At 50.4% G+C, this 16,520-nt stretch overlaps 1 protein-coding gene across 1 annotated transcript in view; it reads left to right on the top strand.

The window, feature by feature from the left end:
• The window catches only part of LOC122370525 (protein gooseberry-neuro-like), a 109,808-nt gene that overhangs the window by 65,866 nt on the left and 27,422 nt on the right, over positions 1-16,520 (top strand). The window contains exon 3 of the mRNA XM_043346188.1: positions 11,795-11,857. Within this exon, the coding sequence (XP_043202123.1) occupies positions 11,795-11,857 (63 nt within the window). The remainder of the gene's footprint in view (positions 1-11,794; positions 11,858-16,520) is intronic.

Below are 16,520 nucleotides of genomic sequence, written 5' to 3'. Positions count from 1 at the left end.
GTGGTGCCGGCGCGAAATGTAGATGATGAATGGACAAACTAGTAGACTCGAAACGATGGACTGAGTTAATTTGTTCCAATCGTTTCAGCTAGTTAGGCGCTGGCTTATGATCAGGCTTACCACATTTCTCTTAGATTTTCCAATATTGCATTTTTGTTGCTTTTATGGAGTGAGCGTTCAGTTGCGTTTGTTTCATGTTATAGTTCATTTGCATGCAAAATGTATATTTTGTTTCAAAGTATATCGATTTTATCTTTCTTATTCGCTAACGTACGAAAGAACCCATATCAAAAGACTCGGTGATCAACATCCCATAAACGGAGGCGCGCATCAAAGCTATCGTCTCACCATCAGCTCTCGATTCACTTCCAATCATAAGTCATAAATCTGGCAAATGATTATCCTTCGGCCGAACCGTGGCCCGGTGCGTGCCGGCGGCGTGCGCTGCTAGCCGTTAGCTCCTACCCATCGCCGGCGGCGACGTGGCGCGCTCGCCGCATCGCGCCACATTGGCCGCCTCTCCAATTATCGCCAAGACGACCTCGGTTGGTGGAGGTGATCCATCTCTATCGGCGACGGTACTGGTACTTACGGGGCGCCGGTACTGGCATTTACCCGTCACCGCCTGATGCCCAGCTCTATCTGATGACACGCCTTCCCTGGCGTCTGTCGACAATGCTGGCGCGGGGTGGGCGTTATCTGTCAACGGAGAACGCGTCTGTATTTCGAGAATGCGTTGGAATGTTCGGGAATTTCGTTGAATCGAAACAAAAATGGAGAGACGAGCAGCAGTAGCTTGTAACATTATTTATATTGACACTCGGTAACCAGGATCACCTTAGAGTGTCTCAGAGTTGACCAGTGATTCATAGTTTCCCAGAATGTCTCAGAGTGTCTCAGAGTGTCTCAGAGTGTCTCGGAATGAGACACTGAGTACCGATGTTGAGACACGGAAGTGATGGACGGTAGTTGTGTCCGTCTTTGAACATTCGGCTACCCACATAAACTCGACCTAACTGTGCCTAAAGACGAATTCAGATGCGCCTGCCAAACCCCGTGAAGAGTGATTAGGTCGTTTATGGGTGAATCCGGGCTGCACGCGCTATGATCCGAGGCGACCGTAAAACGCCGGATTGGGAGGTAAGTGGTAGATAGCGGGGTGTAAATATCAGGGTAGGGTTACCATGGCTTAATCGGCCGGCCGATAGACCTAGCAGCATGTTCCTGTCATGTAGTAAGCAAATTGTCTGGTTAGGGTTTAAAAATGACTTGAGTGATGGTCCAGGTCAAAGTTTGGCAGTAAACAGTTTTTGTTTCACGCGAGGTTTAGTATGATGTTTCCCGTTTATGGTTTGATGTGGTTGTGTCGGGTGTGCTAGGTAAAGATAAATATCTATTTATTGATCGAGCTGATCGTTATTGGCAATTTAATCGGAAACGGATATTGTAAAAATTTAAATCGTTTGACACCACTCAGCATGCAGTACAAAAGCACGAAGCCGCGAAATGTTTTCTTTCACTCCATTAGCTTTGTCTTTGAATTTATCCCAGTCAATGAAGTTCAGTGTCTCTAAGAAATGTTTACAAAGTCATCAGACAAACAATTTTCAACCGTCGTCTTGCATCTCACAAATTGTCACGACTTCACATCAACTGTTCGTTTAGTGTATTTTCATATGGTCATCTTTGCGTCATCTCTTAGGAATTGTATCCGAGAAAACATCTTGTCTTTCAAATGACGCTCGTTGGGGATTAACTTTCAAGAAAGTGATTTCTTGACAGACAGACCCTAGTTCAGCTCCTCTCTTTGCAAACACAAACGACGCCGTAGTTATTTCCTGGTCAGGTAACCCTTCTCCGGGTGGGTTTCTTTATCGCTTCTGCCCTTCTCGTCTAACAAATTAGCAACGGAAGCGCGCAAACCGATCACTTGTTTGGTTGCGAGGTTTTAGTGCATGCTAATGTTCCTGTTCTAACGGTGAGGCTGATTTTATTATGTCTGCCGCTGAGTGTTCGCCAAAAACACAGACAGCAACATGGCGATAATACGCCGGAGCGTTTTCTCACGCTGTTTATGATTTTCAGAAGCGTTCAAAGAGGTCACTCAATGGGATCAGGAGCAATCACTTTACGCCCGTTTTCATTGCATCATGGACTCTGAACATGATACATCCTTCTCCCTATAAAAAAATGCTGTCGTGGCCGGCGCGAGACATGAACGTTTTACGAGTAAAACAATTGCTGGCAAATGCAACCACAGGACGTAGAAATGCATTCCAAATACTTGACATTATATCATAACTGTATTTATGAAAAATATAGGTACTATATTTGACCCTGTTCTTATCACTCTAATTCAAGATGGACCAGATTGGGTAATGTGGACTACTGTACTCTCCCGAACTAAATATGCTCACCGTCCGAGTCTGTCTTTCGGACTGTCCCTCCCTCTCTCTCCCTCTCTCTCCCTCTCTCTCCCTCTCTCTCTCTCTCTCTCTCTCTCTCTCTCTCTCTCTCTCTCTCTCTCTCTCTTCCTCACTCTCTCTCTCCCTTCTCTCCCCTCCTCTCTCTCTCCCTCCCTCTCTCTCTCTCTCTCTCTCTTCCTCACTCTCTCTCTCCCTTCTCTCCCCTCCTCTCTCTCTCTCTTTCTCTTTCTCTTTCTCTCTCTCTCTCTCTCTCTCTCTCTCTCTCTCTCTCTCTCTCTCCCTCTCTTCCTCTCTCCCTCTCTCCCTCACTCTCTCCCTCTCCTGTCAGACTCACCGGCCGCTCTGCCCGGCCCCACTGCCCCATCCCGCCTGTCCTGTGGCCGCTGTTATTTATATCAGACGGGCTGCTCTGAGCGCGCCCTACGGCGGACGCATTCCACGCTTTATGAGTAGCACCGCTCCCATTTACATGGCCAGACGTAATGTCGATGGAGTTTATATACCGCCGGTGAGGATACCCTGGGATCAGCTAGCTTCAGCCCTGACTGAGGCTGCTGAACTTACTGAGGGACTAACTAGAGTGGCGTGATTGTAATCTGAGTCTGAGTTGTAGTGGAGATATCTTACAAGGCAGGCTTGTAATTGCGAGTGCTGGGTCCTGGTTGTGACTTAATCGAGCCCCTGAAAGTAGTTGTAAGTATTGCTTAGTTTGACCAGTTTGGCGACAGTTGATTCCGTCTGATACTCCACTATACATCATATTTCGTCTGAGTGATGGTGATCTTTCAAATTTCTTCGGATTTAAAATCAGCCCCGACTAGTCAAAATAGACTAATTACCTTGGCGATGCCTTCTCAGTTGCCAAGCAGAGCCCAGCTGCCGATACCGATAGGTCATTGCCACTCCTAATGGCTTCTGTTCATGAACACGATTTACTGTTTTCAGCACCTCCCGCGGGTGTAATTAATCAATTAATTATATTGAACATAATTTACCTGTTATTTTTTCTCTCATAAACCATGTCCATATGACTTCGTTAACACGAAACTCGTTCAATAAATCAAAAAACCATTGTGCATTCCGGACGGAGAACATTGAACGAATATTAATCACATTCATCTTGAAGCCGTCAACTTTTCGCAGCTTCTGTTTCTCTTTCTTTTCCGATGATTCAACATGCCGAGAGGAACCCCGATCTCAGTTTCGTTCACCTGCCCCGTTATTCATTCGTTCCACGGTAGCATCTTCCCACCCCCACGCACAGGAGCACCCCCTCCCCTCCCCCCTCCTGCCGCACAAAAAGCGTACCGCTCGTGCGCGGGCGCGCTCTCGGGCCGGCCCTAACTTCTGGCCGTCGTGTTGAACTCTAATCACCGTCTAACCGGCTGATTACGGCCCGTAAACTCAGCCCAGTCGCTAATTCTCGGTGATTGGGGAGGCGGGGAGGGGGAGGGGAGGGTTGATCGAGCTGGCCCGCGCTCCTGGGCTGCTGGGGGTAACTGGTTGTGATACTGGGTGAAGAGGCGTTGGAGGGGAAACAAGCAGGTCCAGAGGTAGACTTCTTGCCTTTAATTCAGCTATTCTGGTTCGATACTTGGTAAGATTCATGGTCTTCGTCTTTCCGGTTCCTTGGAATTGCGTGAGAGTTTTGGCTAACACTTCGTTTCATTATATAGGGTGTCGTCAACAGCCAACCAACTTGAACTAGCTTTGGAAGCTTCGCTCTCATATCTTGCTTCCCTTCAAAATGAAGAGTCTGGCTGCTGTACTCCTTTATTTTGATAATATATTTGAGGTAATCGCAGGTATATAATTACATAAGGTCACTGCCGGCTCTCGCGGCGTGTTTCATCCTCTGGCCTAACCTGCGCCATGCGTGCCGCTGGCAGCGGCGGCGGCGGCCGTACTCGTAACTTGGTGTAGCGAACACCGACCCCACTCGGACCGGGCTACCACATTAGGGCCGGACCAGCACCTCATAATCCGACAGAAATTATAATGAAATTTGTTCATGATACCAGCCACGCAGCGGGTATGAATTATTCCAAATGAGCCTGTGATCAATTTCTCAGAGCTGTATTGGTGAAGGGTTTATGTGTGTGTAGTTTCACGTAGTTTAATCGTGGGTATATATCATAGCATGACATTGAGCATGACTAGACGGAATGTGTTGTCTTGCTTACGGCGTCTCTGCGAGGTAAAAGATCGGTGGATGGAAGTTCACGCGTGTTTGTGAAACTGGCGGTGTCTGTCCCTCGACACACAGCTGATAGGTTGCATTGTTTAGCTGGCTAAGCCCCCAGACGCTTGGAAAGCAGGTGTCGTCTCCGGGAAATCTACATCTGTCTGTCCGTTTGCAACAGCTGACTACGTCATGTGCTGATCGGCTGTGCTTGTTGCCATGACAACAGCTGCAGGGCTGGCCGGCAAATACCTCGCTTCTCGTTTGGAATGCACTACAATGTAAACTATTCGGCTGGTATGCATGATTTGGGACAGTTCTCTTGGAAGACAATCGGAGAAAGACCCGTTTGTCTTTTAGCCGTGATTCGCGGATAGATATTCCACATGTCTCGTTCTTGGGGAGTGTCACTCGAGCCCCACTCCATCCCCCCCCCCCTTTCCCGGTCGTCTCAGCTCCATGACTGCACCCACCTCTTCGACTCACGTATCGTTCGATTATTGATTGATACGGGGCCCACAGAGCCGCTCGGCGGCGCCCGTGCACAGGTGCGACTAGCGCAGCAGAAGATGCCTAGTCACAAGGTGCACGTAACGCGGTGCAAAATTCAAACGGTCAGAGATAGAGGCTAGAGGAGTGAATTGCAGGTGCACAGGGGGATGTCGTCCCGGTTCTCCCCATGTATTATTCGCCAATCAGCTTAACACTACCAGTGACGTCACTGGTGGATCGCCAATCGGGGCCGGCCGGCCGGCCGGGCCCTTAGAAGGCCAAACGCATACGTTTTCAGAAAAGCGTAAGCCGTATAGATACAGTCGCGGATGGAGTTTTGCTGTGATTCGGCTCTCCAAGAGTGCGTCAGCGGACCAGGACCCGGATAAAGGTCATAGTGAACCGGCATCTGATAAAATCCGCTCACGGCTTAGCAGCCGACTTCGACCCTTCGCCCTCGTAAAGCACAAAAGCTTGCCGGTCATCAATCCACCCGCATCTCCTCATCTGCTTACTACCTATATCGACCAGTTACTGCAGCCGATTTGGAGCGGCTCATGGCCGATAACACGCCGGGCGTGCGCTAGCCGCCGGTGCTAAGCGCTAACCATTGAGTGCGCGTGGCCGACTGCCGCCCCGATGGCGCTGGCCCCCGGCACCGACACCGGCGCGGCGCCGCTGACCCATGGGGGGGGGGCTGCTAATTAGTTGAGCCGGAATTGGGATAGAAGCCGGTATGGGATCGGGATAGAAACTCAGCGAGACTAAGGGATTGTGTTGTGCCTTCGGTAGTCCCCAAAAAATCACCGGTGTAGTGCCCTCAGGGCCGCCGGTTATGAAGCCTTTGGAGGCACTGGTGTGGGCCCTCACAGGTAGGTACCGGTGTGAGGCCCTCAGACTTCAGAGGCATTGGTGCGGGGCCCCAGAGGTGCCGCTGTGGCCTGTGGGCCCTCTGAGGTGCTAGTGTGCATGGCCCTCAGAGGCGCCGGTGAGGGTCCTCACAGTTGCCATTGTGGGCCCTCAGAGACACTGCAGTGTGGGGTCATCACAGTCGGGTGTGGGACCCTTAGGGCTGCTGGCTCGAACCCTATAAGCCGACAGGGGCTATCAGAGACCGACAAGGGGCCCTCAAAAGGTCTGCGGTGTCTTCAGGAGCCCTGTGGAGTCCTCAGAGACCAGCAAGGTACTCTCAGACGCCAGTGGGGGCCCTCAAAAGTCACCGGTGAGTGGCCGTCCGATGCGAAGGTCCCGTCTTAGGCCGTCAGAGGCTCCGGCGTTGAGCCCTCAGAGCCGCCGATATGTGGCCTTAAGAAGCACTGGTTTGGGCCTTTGGAACTTCATTCAGGGGTGCCGGTTGAACTCAGAGGTGGCAGTGTGGGGCCCTCAGCTGGGCACCGGTTTGGGACTTTCACAGCCGCCGGTGTGGGCCCTCGCAGGCGCCGTTGTGGGGGCCTTCAACCATTGGTTTAGGGGGTCATCACAGGCGCGTGTGTCACCCTTAGAGCTGCTGGTCCCTGATAGGCCGGTAAGGGCCCTCAGAGGCCAGCAAGTAGCCCTCAGAGGTCGCTAATGGGCCCTGAGAGACCGGCAAGGGGCCCTCAAATGCCGACAAGGAACAATAAAAAGTCGGTGTGTGGCTCTTATGGAGAGAAGTGTGGCTATTCGGAGCACATAAGGTGTTCTTTCGAGCCCTGTGGGGCCCTTCTGAGTCGAAAATGCCAGCGTGGACCCTCAGCCACCAATTGGCGTCGCAGGGCCCGTCGGGCCCGAGAGGCCCCCTGATCCGATGGGGGCACGTGCCCCCTAACCCCCTCCCCCCCTCCGGGTGCAGATAGAGAATGCAATCGGCGGTGCGGGACACAACAATTGCAATCGTTCCTACCCCCGTCGCGAGGTCGCCCATCCGACCCAATCCATACCCCAAGATTGTCAACCCTGGGGCTCGGGTCGGCAATGTATCGACAAGGAAATAGGTGGGTAAAAAGTTATTAAGAGTCATTACTCATTAGTTGTCGTTACGTTCAGTAATAACAGCGATAAAGTGCCAAATGTACCCGACGTACGGCTTGGAGCCGGGCGCCGCGCGGTCTCCACCAGTGACGTCACGCTAATGCTTAGCGACCGGTCCATTGGAAATTGCGGGATGATTCTACCTCTCTTATACGGCCTTGCAGGTGCAGTGGGTATTGAATGGGATGTGAGACTGTACTTTTTTAAGATGGATGCATAGACGGTTGTGCGAAAAAAATGCAGTGCATTGCACGTTTAGGACTGGGTCTTTGTTGAATGAATTTACATGTGATGATGATGATGATTAATTGATAATTTGAAAGAGCACAAGTTGCGACTAAAAGTAATAGCCAAACAATCTCAGGTTGAGGGCTTTTACAACTGACATTGCCTTTTAAACAGTGCCCCTTGCCGGCCGTTCCTCCCTCTTCAGCCAGCCATAAGCTGCCTAAGCCGCTGACCGGGTCAACTGATCAGCTATGTGATACCGCCCGGGCCTGGGTCAGCGGCCCGTATCGGTCCGTGGCCGGTTGGGGGAAGAGCTGCTGACCTGCTGACCATATCAGCTCGAGAGGCAGCTCAGATAGGTGCGGTTGCTACTTGCTGATCCGCTGATCCTATCAGTTGGAGGCGCTGTTGGAGATAAAACTGTTGATGAGTCTGTATCTGTTTGTTAGTTTCTCTGATATAAGTGCAATGCTTTCATGGTTTGCATATTGCTATTTCATGTTCGTTGGGCCACAGAAGAGAACGAGAAAGCGACACCGAATTCTGGTTCTGTCGAGGAATTTACGGGCTGGGAGTATTTCTAGGAGACTTTGGGGCCACCAGAGCCCAGGACAGTGCACAGCATTGAGATAGCGCTGGTCGGGGCTGGGTCCATGGAAAGGCAAGGCTTTGTGCGTCCGTCCCGGGTAATGGTATTGTGTTTGGTGAACCATTGGGTCAATGCCTCTGCTAATCCAGATAAATGGGACGTTTATTGGGCCGGGATTTGTAGTGTGAAGCAGGGAAAGACACGCGCAGATAGAATATTGGGAATTTGCTACCAGTTTTCGACTATTTACTGCATCCGTTTCGCTGTATGGCTCACATAAACTCAGGTATTGCCCGCGGCTCTCCCCCATCTTTCCCTTACTTTCTACTACATAGCTTTCCCTTTGCTCTACTAAACCCAAAAACACAACTTGGATGAATTCTAGGCCACTTCTTTGATCAGTCACTCTTGTAGCTATTCCGGGTGTCTGGTTTTCACGTTTAACGAGACCTTATACAGCCTAGGCTCTCCGGTCTTTAAAGCGCCTTGGTGCGAAATTAGCTACATTGTTCCCGCGTGTTTCGGCTTGTTTGTCTCGGTGGCGGCGATTCCGACGCACTGATACGCGTTACGCCGTGAAACATGTGACGTCACACAAATGTCGCGTCGAGGACATCACATAGGTGTAGAAAATATCCAAGAAACGGAGCTAAAATTGAAGTTAGAGGCTTGTTTTGAATGTGATCGTGATCATAAATGATCGTCAAAAATAATCCTTTTTATTGATAAGTGGATACCTACATATTAATTTGTCTAGTATTTGTTGTGAGACTTCCATTTACCCAACCTCGGATGAACATCCCATACACAACAAATTACAACCTACTCCAAACTCTCATTACACCAGTTTGCCCCCACCCCCACCCCACACCGCCACCCCCCCCCCCCCCGCCCCCACGTGCCCCGCCGGTGCGCCGTGGTGCCGTGAGGTTTCCCCGTGGCGACCGTCACGAGCCCAGTTTCTCCATCGTCACGTGACAGACCGCGGTCGTGACGGCGGCGTCACGTGACGCCAGCGCCCCCTGGTGGTGACGACAGGTGTGACTTGACGCGAGGATGACGTGTCACGTGATGCGATGCGCAACTGACGTCCAACTGACGTAGCTAAAAATAACAGATCGTCTACCCAAAACCGGAAGCGATGATTTTGTGTTTTATTAGACCCGGAAGTCGTGAACGCGCTAGTTGAAGGCGTGTTGCCAAGGTCAGGAAGTGAGCTAGTTTAGTGTCGTTTCACACGGCGTTTTGCGGAACTTGTCCCAGATTTAGTAGACACACAAAGCTGTGCATGGTTTCTATCAGTCTATTGGTGATTCCCCGTGCTGTGTATTGGAGCATTCGCTGCCATTATCGCAGTGAATATCATACCCTCGCCTCTCGGCTCTAACCGCAGTAAATAAAACTGCAGCGGAAGTGCAGCCATAACGCGACTGATGCTGGCTTTGTTCGCCAGCAGCACTGCCTATTTGTGCTGCCCAGAACACAAAGGCTGACATATCACCTCGGTATTATACGAGGACTGTTGCAAGATGGCGGCGGTGAAGCGCTGATCGGTCCTATTTTACCGGCACAGTGTCACTGGAATCGCTGTGTGTAACAGAAAATGACCTCATTGCCTCAGTTCTGGCTGAACACGAGGAAAGGATGATTGGACATTGTGGACAAAGATTGGAGCATAGGTGAGGGCCAGTAAATATTCCTGGAGCATCAGAAAAAGGAAATATTCTGACACCGTTTTTATTGCATAGCACACTGGTCCCCCAAGCTGCTGCTCTTTGTGAGCGTTTCTCCGTTCTGCCCACTCGACTAGGACAGAAGATGACAGAAAATGAACAACAGGTGTCAACTAATGTCAGGGATAGGACAGGAGATGACAGAAATCACTGCAGCAGCTGTCATCGTGGCAGGACGGCAGATGACAGGCGCTTCAAACGTGACACACTCGACTAACGGGCTACCGACCAGATCTCGCCCGCAGCGCCGAGAGAGCAGATTGGCTCACTTTACGGCGAATTAGCGCGGTACGCAGGCCACATTACGCAGAAGAGCTACGCGGCAGAGCTCATGATCGTCGTGATTTTGGCTAGATGGGCCGTGGGTAACACATGGTGGCGATAATTTTAGACAGAGAATGACACTGAAAGGGTTTTCTGATGCGTGATTCTGCGTGCAATCTTGTTCCAACTTCATGGTGTGTTTGGGTAATGTGCTATCACCTCTATACGCGGACATGAGATGATATCACGGTACTTTGAACAGCACAACGAACCAGCGGTAATATGAAAGCAGACCACCACTGTGAGTGGACATTAGCTGGGGTTCGGCCGGCCAAACCCCGAGTCATCATAACACTTCCCGTGTGGGTGGCGGGTGGGGGGGGGGGGACCGAGTCCAGGGCAAAGCCAGAAGGGTGACCATGCCGTAATAACTGGTGTGTCCGTCCGTCCGTCCGGCTGCGCCCCAGACATCACAACAACCCTGGGCCACTTCCGCGCCCGGGGCGACGCGTCCGCATCCGGCCCGGTCCCTAATGAACGCCGCCCAAATGAAGGTAATGATAAAAAATGGCCCGGGCCGCGGCCCACTTCCGTTCGCGGCAGCTGGCGGCGTAGTTCCACCAGCCGCCGCCGCGTGGCGCTAGCGTCGCTCACGGTGATACTCGACGTGGCAGGTGGGGGAGGCTGGGAAAATATTTCTGGAATATAATTCAGGCAGGTGAGGTGTTTTAATGGTGGACATTTAGCTGGATATGACGCTAAACACGGCTGATAATCTGCCCTGTGTCGTGTTGTGATGATTTTGCTCCTCGGCTGGCGGCTCGAGGCACTATCTATATTCGGAGTGTTCGATCATTTCGGGACGCGTGCCTGATACGATCATGGAATGTGATCTGTCTACGGACAGAGATTGTGACAGGGCCCCGACGGCGCCGCGTGAGAGAGGGATGGCGCGCTGGTCTGGTGACAAATTGGGGGCGGGATAACCATCTTCCCGGGGCGCGCTGTCGGATATGGGGGGGGGGGGGGGCAGAGGGACTCAGGAAGGAGAGAGGGACATGGGAGGGAGAGAGAGAGAGAGAGAGAGAGAGAGAGAGAGAGAGAGAGAGAGAGAGAGAGAGAGAGACCGGTGTGAGGAGGGGTCAGTTTTCAGTGCCGTTTGTGAGATATGATGGATGGAGACAGCTGTGTTAGTTGTCTAATTAGACCGCGCCGTGGTTTGATGGCTTGCTTTAGATAAAGCGCTGAGAATGTGCTGAGGTATCCGAATGCGGCTATCTGTTCGAAAATATTTTTTTTTCAAACACGTATGCCCTGCTCCTGCGAAGCATGATAAACCACCTCTCCTTTTCTGCGCGCTCTCTCTCTCTCTCTCTCTCTCTCTCTCTCTCTCTCTCTCTCTCTCTCTCTCTCTCTCTCTCTCTCTCTCTCTCTCTCTCTCTCTCTCTCTCTCTCTCTCTCTCTCTCTCTCTCTCTCTCTCTCTCTCTCTCCCTCTCTCTCTCTCTCTCCATTACACAATAGCCCTACCATACTCCAAACAGCTTCTGATATCTCATCTGGAACTGCCCCTCAAGGCGCCTGCAACGACACACTTCAGAGCACTATAAACATAAACCGGGTTGGACAACCGGCGCCGCGAGACTAGATCTCAATGACTTTATTTATTTAATATGGCTCGTCAAACGACCTATCTTTGTCTGCCCACACAGTTGGAGGCGAGCGAGCCCGGTTAATTGAGCTGTAATGATAGTAAGGTGCGATTACAGCGCTCGTCTTTGTTCGTGCGCGGCGTTTTGTTATTTGTTTTTGTCCGTGTGGTGTTTTTGGGTGTCGAGTGTGTTTCTAATGGCGCGTGTTTTGTTGTTTCAGGTAAGTACCCTTCGACGAAGGGTATCAAGAGCACCGGCACCGCACAATCTCCGACTGAGGATGGTAAGTGCACCGCACCGCACCTCACCGACGGGGAGGGGTGGAGCCGACACACACACAGCGGGCAGCAGACAGACGGACAGAGGCGCCGGGGTAGATTACAGCGCGCGACTATTAATTTTTGGCTGATTTCTGTTTTTCAAAGTTTAAATTTTCTTTACCTCTGTCATTTTCATAGGTTTCAACAAGTAAGCATTTCATAGACATGTATTTTTGCAGAAATTTTGGTTGTTGACTTCGTTTTTTCTGCATATTTTATTCAAGCTAAAATATTGTTTGGTTTGATGGTTTCAATGGTTTGCTCCTAGGCGCCGTTGTAGTGTCCGTCTCGGTCCAGCTGTGGTCGGTGAAACCCGGTACCCGTCTGCACCGGTCCGTCTAAATGTGTGACACTCGAGGGGAAACTCTATAGTGATACAATCATGTAGGCTTCTATTTCATTTGCATAAACATAAGATAAACTAAAGAGGAGCCTATTGTGCTTGCAAACATTATGAAATAAGGAGGACAAAAAACAGGCACTCTCCATTCTCTTTTTCATACCGTATTATCGATGATATTAACGCTAACTTATTATGAAATTAAAGCTTGGTGTTTTCCCTCGAGTGTATTTGTTTCGAACGTTGCATGCTAGTGCAGAGTCACATTTGGGTCAACGTATGAACATGGCAGATGTTGGATCCACGGACTACTTATTTGGAGTAATATTCAGTGAGTCCTATTCAGCATTCAGTGTCTAACAGGCCATCGACACGACTCAAACATAAACGTTAACAGGTGTTCAGACCGGCTAAACAAAATGGTCTGCCTTGATGGATTGTTTCAATATGACTACAAGATTTGTCCGCGTGGTGTCGGAATAATTAATAAGCTCGTGACATCTTCATCGCTGGTTAGGACTGCACTTCCGGAAGCTGACTTAACTCGTGTTTCTTTTTCATTGCGAATATACAAAGGTCGTTGACCTTTCGCTTATCGATGCTTGCTTGCTTTTATTGCATTTGTTTTGCAGTTTTTGTATCTTTGCTCATTGCTATAACGTTTTATTTGTGAAATAAAATCTGTTAAATTCATATCTCTCCGTAAGTTAGTTCAAATGTTTTGGATGTCTGATAGAACATTGATTTAAGTCATGCTATGCCCGTTTATGACCCAAATGTGGCACTGTGTCGTAGAGCACCGCCCGTGCACTGATGTTTCACTGTTTGTTCACTCATTGCTCACTGTGTGCACCGTATAGGATTCACCTTCACATTCACAGCTTTTAGAAGATGAGCACCTGTAAATATAGCGCACCCTGCTGCCACCAGTTTAGCCATGCACTTATGATTGAGGGGCATCGTATTACTGCATGAATATGCGATATTTATAGCTGTTTATGAGTCTTATAAACGGGTGTCCCCTGTCCTGCATCCGGGAGATTTCCATCAGCTGTTAGTGTTTCTGCATATGAACGTTAATCATGTGTCCTGATTTCCTATTGCATCACCTTAAGCGGTTTTTATGTATGAATGGTGCAACTACATCCGTCTCAAGTCCTGCACCCTAGGCAGACTGCCATACTGACAGACTGCAGACAGACTGTCATACAGACTGCCATACAGACAGATAAACTGCAGAGAGACGAACAGACGAAATATGGCGAAGAGCAGAGACAGTAACAGAGGCATTTTCAATCCAGTTAGCCATCTGTTGTCTTGCTGCGCATTACCCCAGCCGCCATATGTCAGTTGAAATTGGGAAATTCCTATCTGCTTATGCCAGTTCACCATGTGATGCAAGACTCTCATTCAACCTGCAGGGCTTAGAATTTCCAAGTAAAAAAATGTAAATTTGTTGACTTTCATTTACCATTCGCTCCTTCAGACATCGTTCTAAATTGGACAGGCGCGGACCACCCCAAAAACATTAATAACATCATGAATCCAGTCTAATCACATTCCTGGGATGTTTAGATATCCTACCAGCTCAATGCATTCCCCAGTGGTGTTAGTTCAGGCTTTGAGAGCCCGTCCCGAGCCCAGCACGACTAGACACTTTGTTAGGCTCCCTGATAACTTGGCGCTCCTCTGTGCGGCGATCGAGATTCATAAACATTCCTCCGGTCTGAGCAGAATGGGAGCGTCATTAATCCATTGATAACCGTAGCAAACGATGGACCGGTGGAGACGCGACGGCCCGTCGCTACCTATGTGGTCCGATGCGTCCCAGGGCCGTCAGTGGAGCGACCTCTGGGGTCTGCCGCCGCGGCAGGTGCGATGGTGCTGCCACTTGTGTAAAAGGAGAGTCGAAGGTTCACGGTACTGTCGCTAGGTGTCGCATGAGCTCGGGGGTTCGGGAATCAGAGGCTTCAACTGGGCCTGGGGCTGCCCCGAGGACTGGAACACCTCGTAAGGAGTCTCTCATTGACTTTTTCCTTTCTGATCCGTTTTGTTGAAGGATGGGCTGCTCTAAGTGCAGCTCTTTTGGAAGGACCTATTTCGGGCCAACTGGTAGAGCTAAATTCGCTGTCGGCCGTCGCGCTCAGATGGCCGGCGGTGTGTGGTCTCTAACAACGCCGCCCTGTTCTGCGCTGAGTTATCACTGCTCGGACCGCTGCCCTCGAGCGCTGTTCGCCGGACCGCAGCCAGCGGCGGTCCGTCCCACTGCCCGCCACCCGTGACCTCTGAACGGGGGACCCTCCCCTCCTCTGCCACCGTCCCTTCCGCCCCTCTCCCCGCCCTGATGCCGACACAAACGATTCCGATGACAAATTGCTGTCAAATCGGGGGCATTTATCTGTCAACCTGTCTTGTCGGTGCAACTGAGAGGTTGGATTTATACTCTTTATCCCACGTGCCGGCCGCTTCTGAGGTGCCTTCGCTGCGGCATTGGTCAAGGCTGACCGAAATCAACGCCGGAGGCCGGCGGTTGGCCTCAGGGTTTATGACGTCATTGGTTCTGGACGGGTGGTGCCCCGCAGGTGAGACGGAAGTTTCCTGGGAGGTCCGGATATTCTGTGGTGGTAATGATGACGCATTAAGGGGAAAATATTGCGGTGTTAAGGTCTAGGTGTTGAGAACGTGCGGTCGGGTACACGACATTTGAGGTTAGTTTTCCGTAACTAGTGGTTTTACTCCGGCTACATTGAATATGTTTGGTTATAACAGGAGTGGTTAAGCGAAAAACGGTTACCGATAAAAAGTTTTCGCTAAAAAAAAATATAAAGACCTCTTATTCGGGTTTGGCGAAATAGATAATTCTGTCCACCTAAACTCCACAATCCCTGTGCCCTTTGTCTTGTATCCCCCCCGTCACCCCCCCCCCCTCCCCCTCGGCGGCAGACATCATCAGCTCTGCACAGCGCGATGATGGATGTCTGCGCCAAATTCGCCGCGCCGCCGCACGTCGCACCTCCGCAGGGATTGCCTCTCGGTGCTGCGGCACTAATGCGGCGCACCGCGCCATATTTCGTCGACAAAGCGGCGGCGATGAACTGTCAAAACGCCACGCCGGCGTCATCCAACACCAGCCAGGATCTAATATAAAACTCGCCGCATCGACGCGGCGCGCACGGGCGCCGCCAGGAAGACAATCAGGGGGGTCACTCGAGAGTGTCGGAGGGGATCTCATCGAACCGGATGTGATCTCCCGTGCTAAAATCGTGTCTGATTTCGGTGTTGGCGAGTGTTCGCCAGTAATTTCCGGTGATTTTTAGGGGAGCCCTATCTGCATCCGCCACTGGCTGGCGAAAATGCCAAACAGGAGCGCCGCTTTTGTGGCCGGTGGTGGGAAAATTAACCCCAAATTAAAATTCGACACCGCGGCCGGCGCTCGATGATTGATTGCGGTGCCAGAGTGCGGAGCAGGGGAGAGGATGAGTGCACGTGCTCTATGCCGCCAACGCATCCAAAAAGGCAGCGCTGATAAAACGCAGGGCTCTGGAGCTTGCGCCCGCGCCCGGAGAGCTGATTATAAATGTGAAATGGAGGCTGATATTGGGCAAGAAGTCTGCGGCTTAGGTAATTAGATGAGGATACTGGCTCATTGATCAAGGCAAATTATAATTTCGGCGACAATGACGAGGCATTAGACTGAAAGCATTGAGAAATGGGGTCTCTGGATAGTCGGTAAAATTGTGGAGTGAAGGAGGTACCTAGAAGTAAGAAAAATGATGTGTCATATGCAAAGAAGAACTCATTCATTTATTTGAGCTATTCATTTAATAGACGCGTCCACGAAGTGGTGATGAGGTGCGCTTCATCAAAATCATAGCCACTCAGTCTCTGGAAAACACCTCTCTGGAAAACACCTCTTGTAAAAAGGAGTGATAATGAGTATGCAAATTACGTCATAAGTCTTTATATTTTGTGACTACTCAAAACCTTGATTGTACATTTCATTTTATTTCCGTACTTATATCGCCCTATGTTGTTGTTGTTTTTTTTTTTTTTTTTTTTGCTCTGTATTCTTGTTTATAATATATCAGCATTTTACATCGATGATCCTGTCTGTTGCCGCTCTCTCTCCTCTCTCTCTCTCTCTCTCTCTCTCTCTCTCTCTCTCTCTCTCTCTCTCTCTCTCTCTCTCTCTCTCTCTCTCTCTCTCTCTCTCTCTCTCTCTCTCTCTCTCTCTCTCTCTCTCTCTCTCTCTCTCTCTCTCTCCTCTCTCTCTCTCTCTCTCTCTC

The sequence above is a fragment of the Amphibalanus amphitrite genome, unplaced genomic scaffold (genome assembly GCF_019059575.1).
Source record: "Amphibalanus amphitrite isolate SeventyFive unplaced genomic scaffold, NRLGWU_Aamphi_draft 001141F_arrow, whole genome shotgun sequence".
In the NCBI taxonomy this organism is placed as follows: Eukaryota; Metazoa; Arthropoda; class Thecostraca; order Balanomorpha; family Balanidae; genus Amphibalanus; species Amphibalanus amphitrite.
This window is presented reverse-complemented; position numbering and strand designations above follow the sequence as displayed.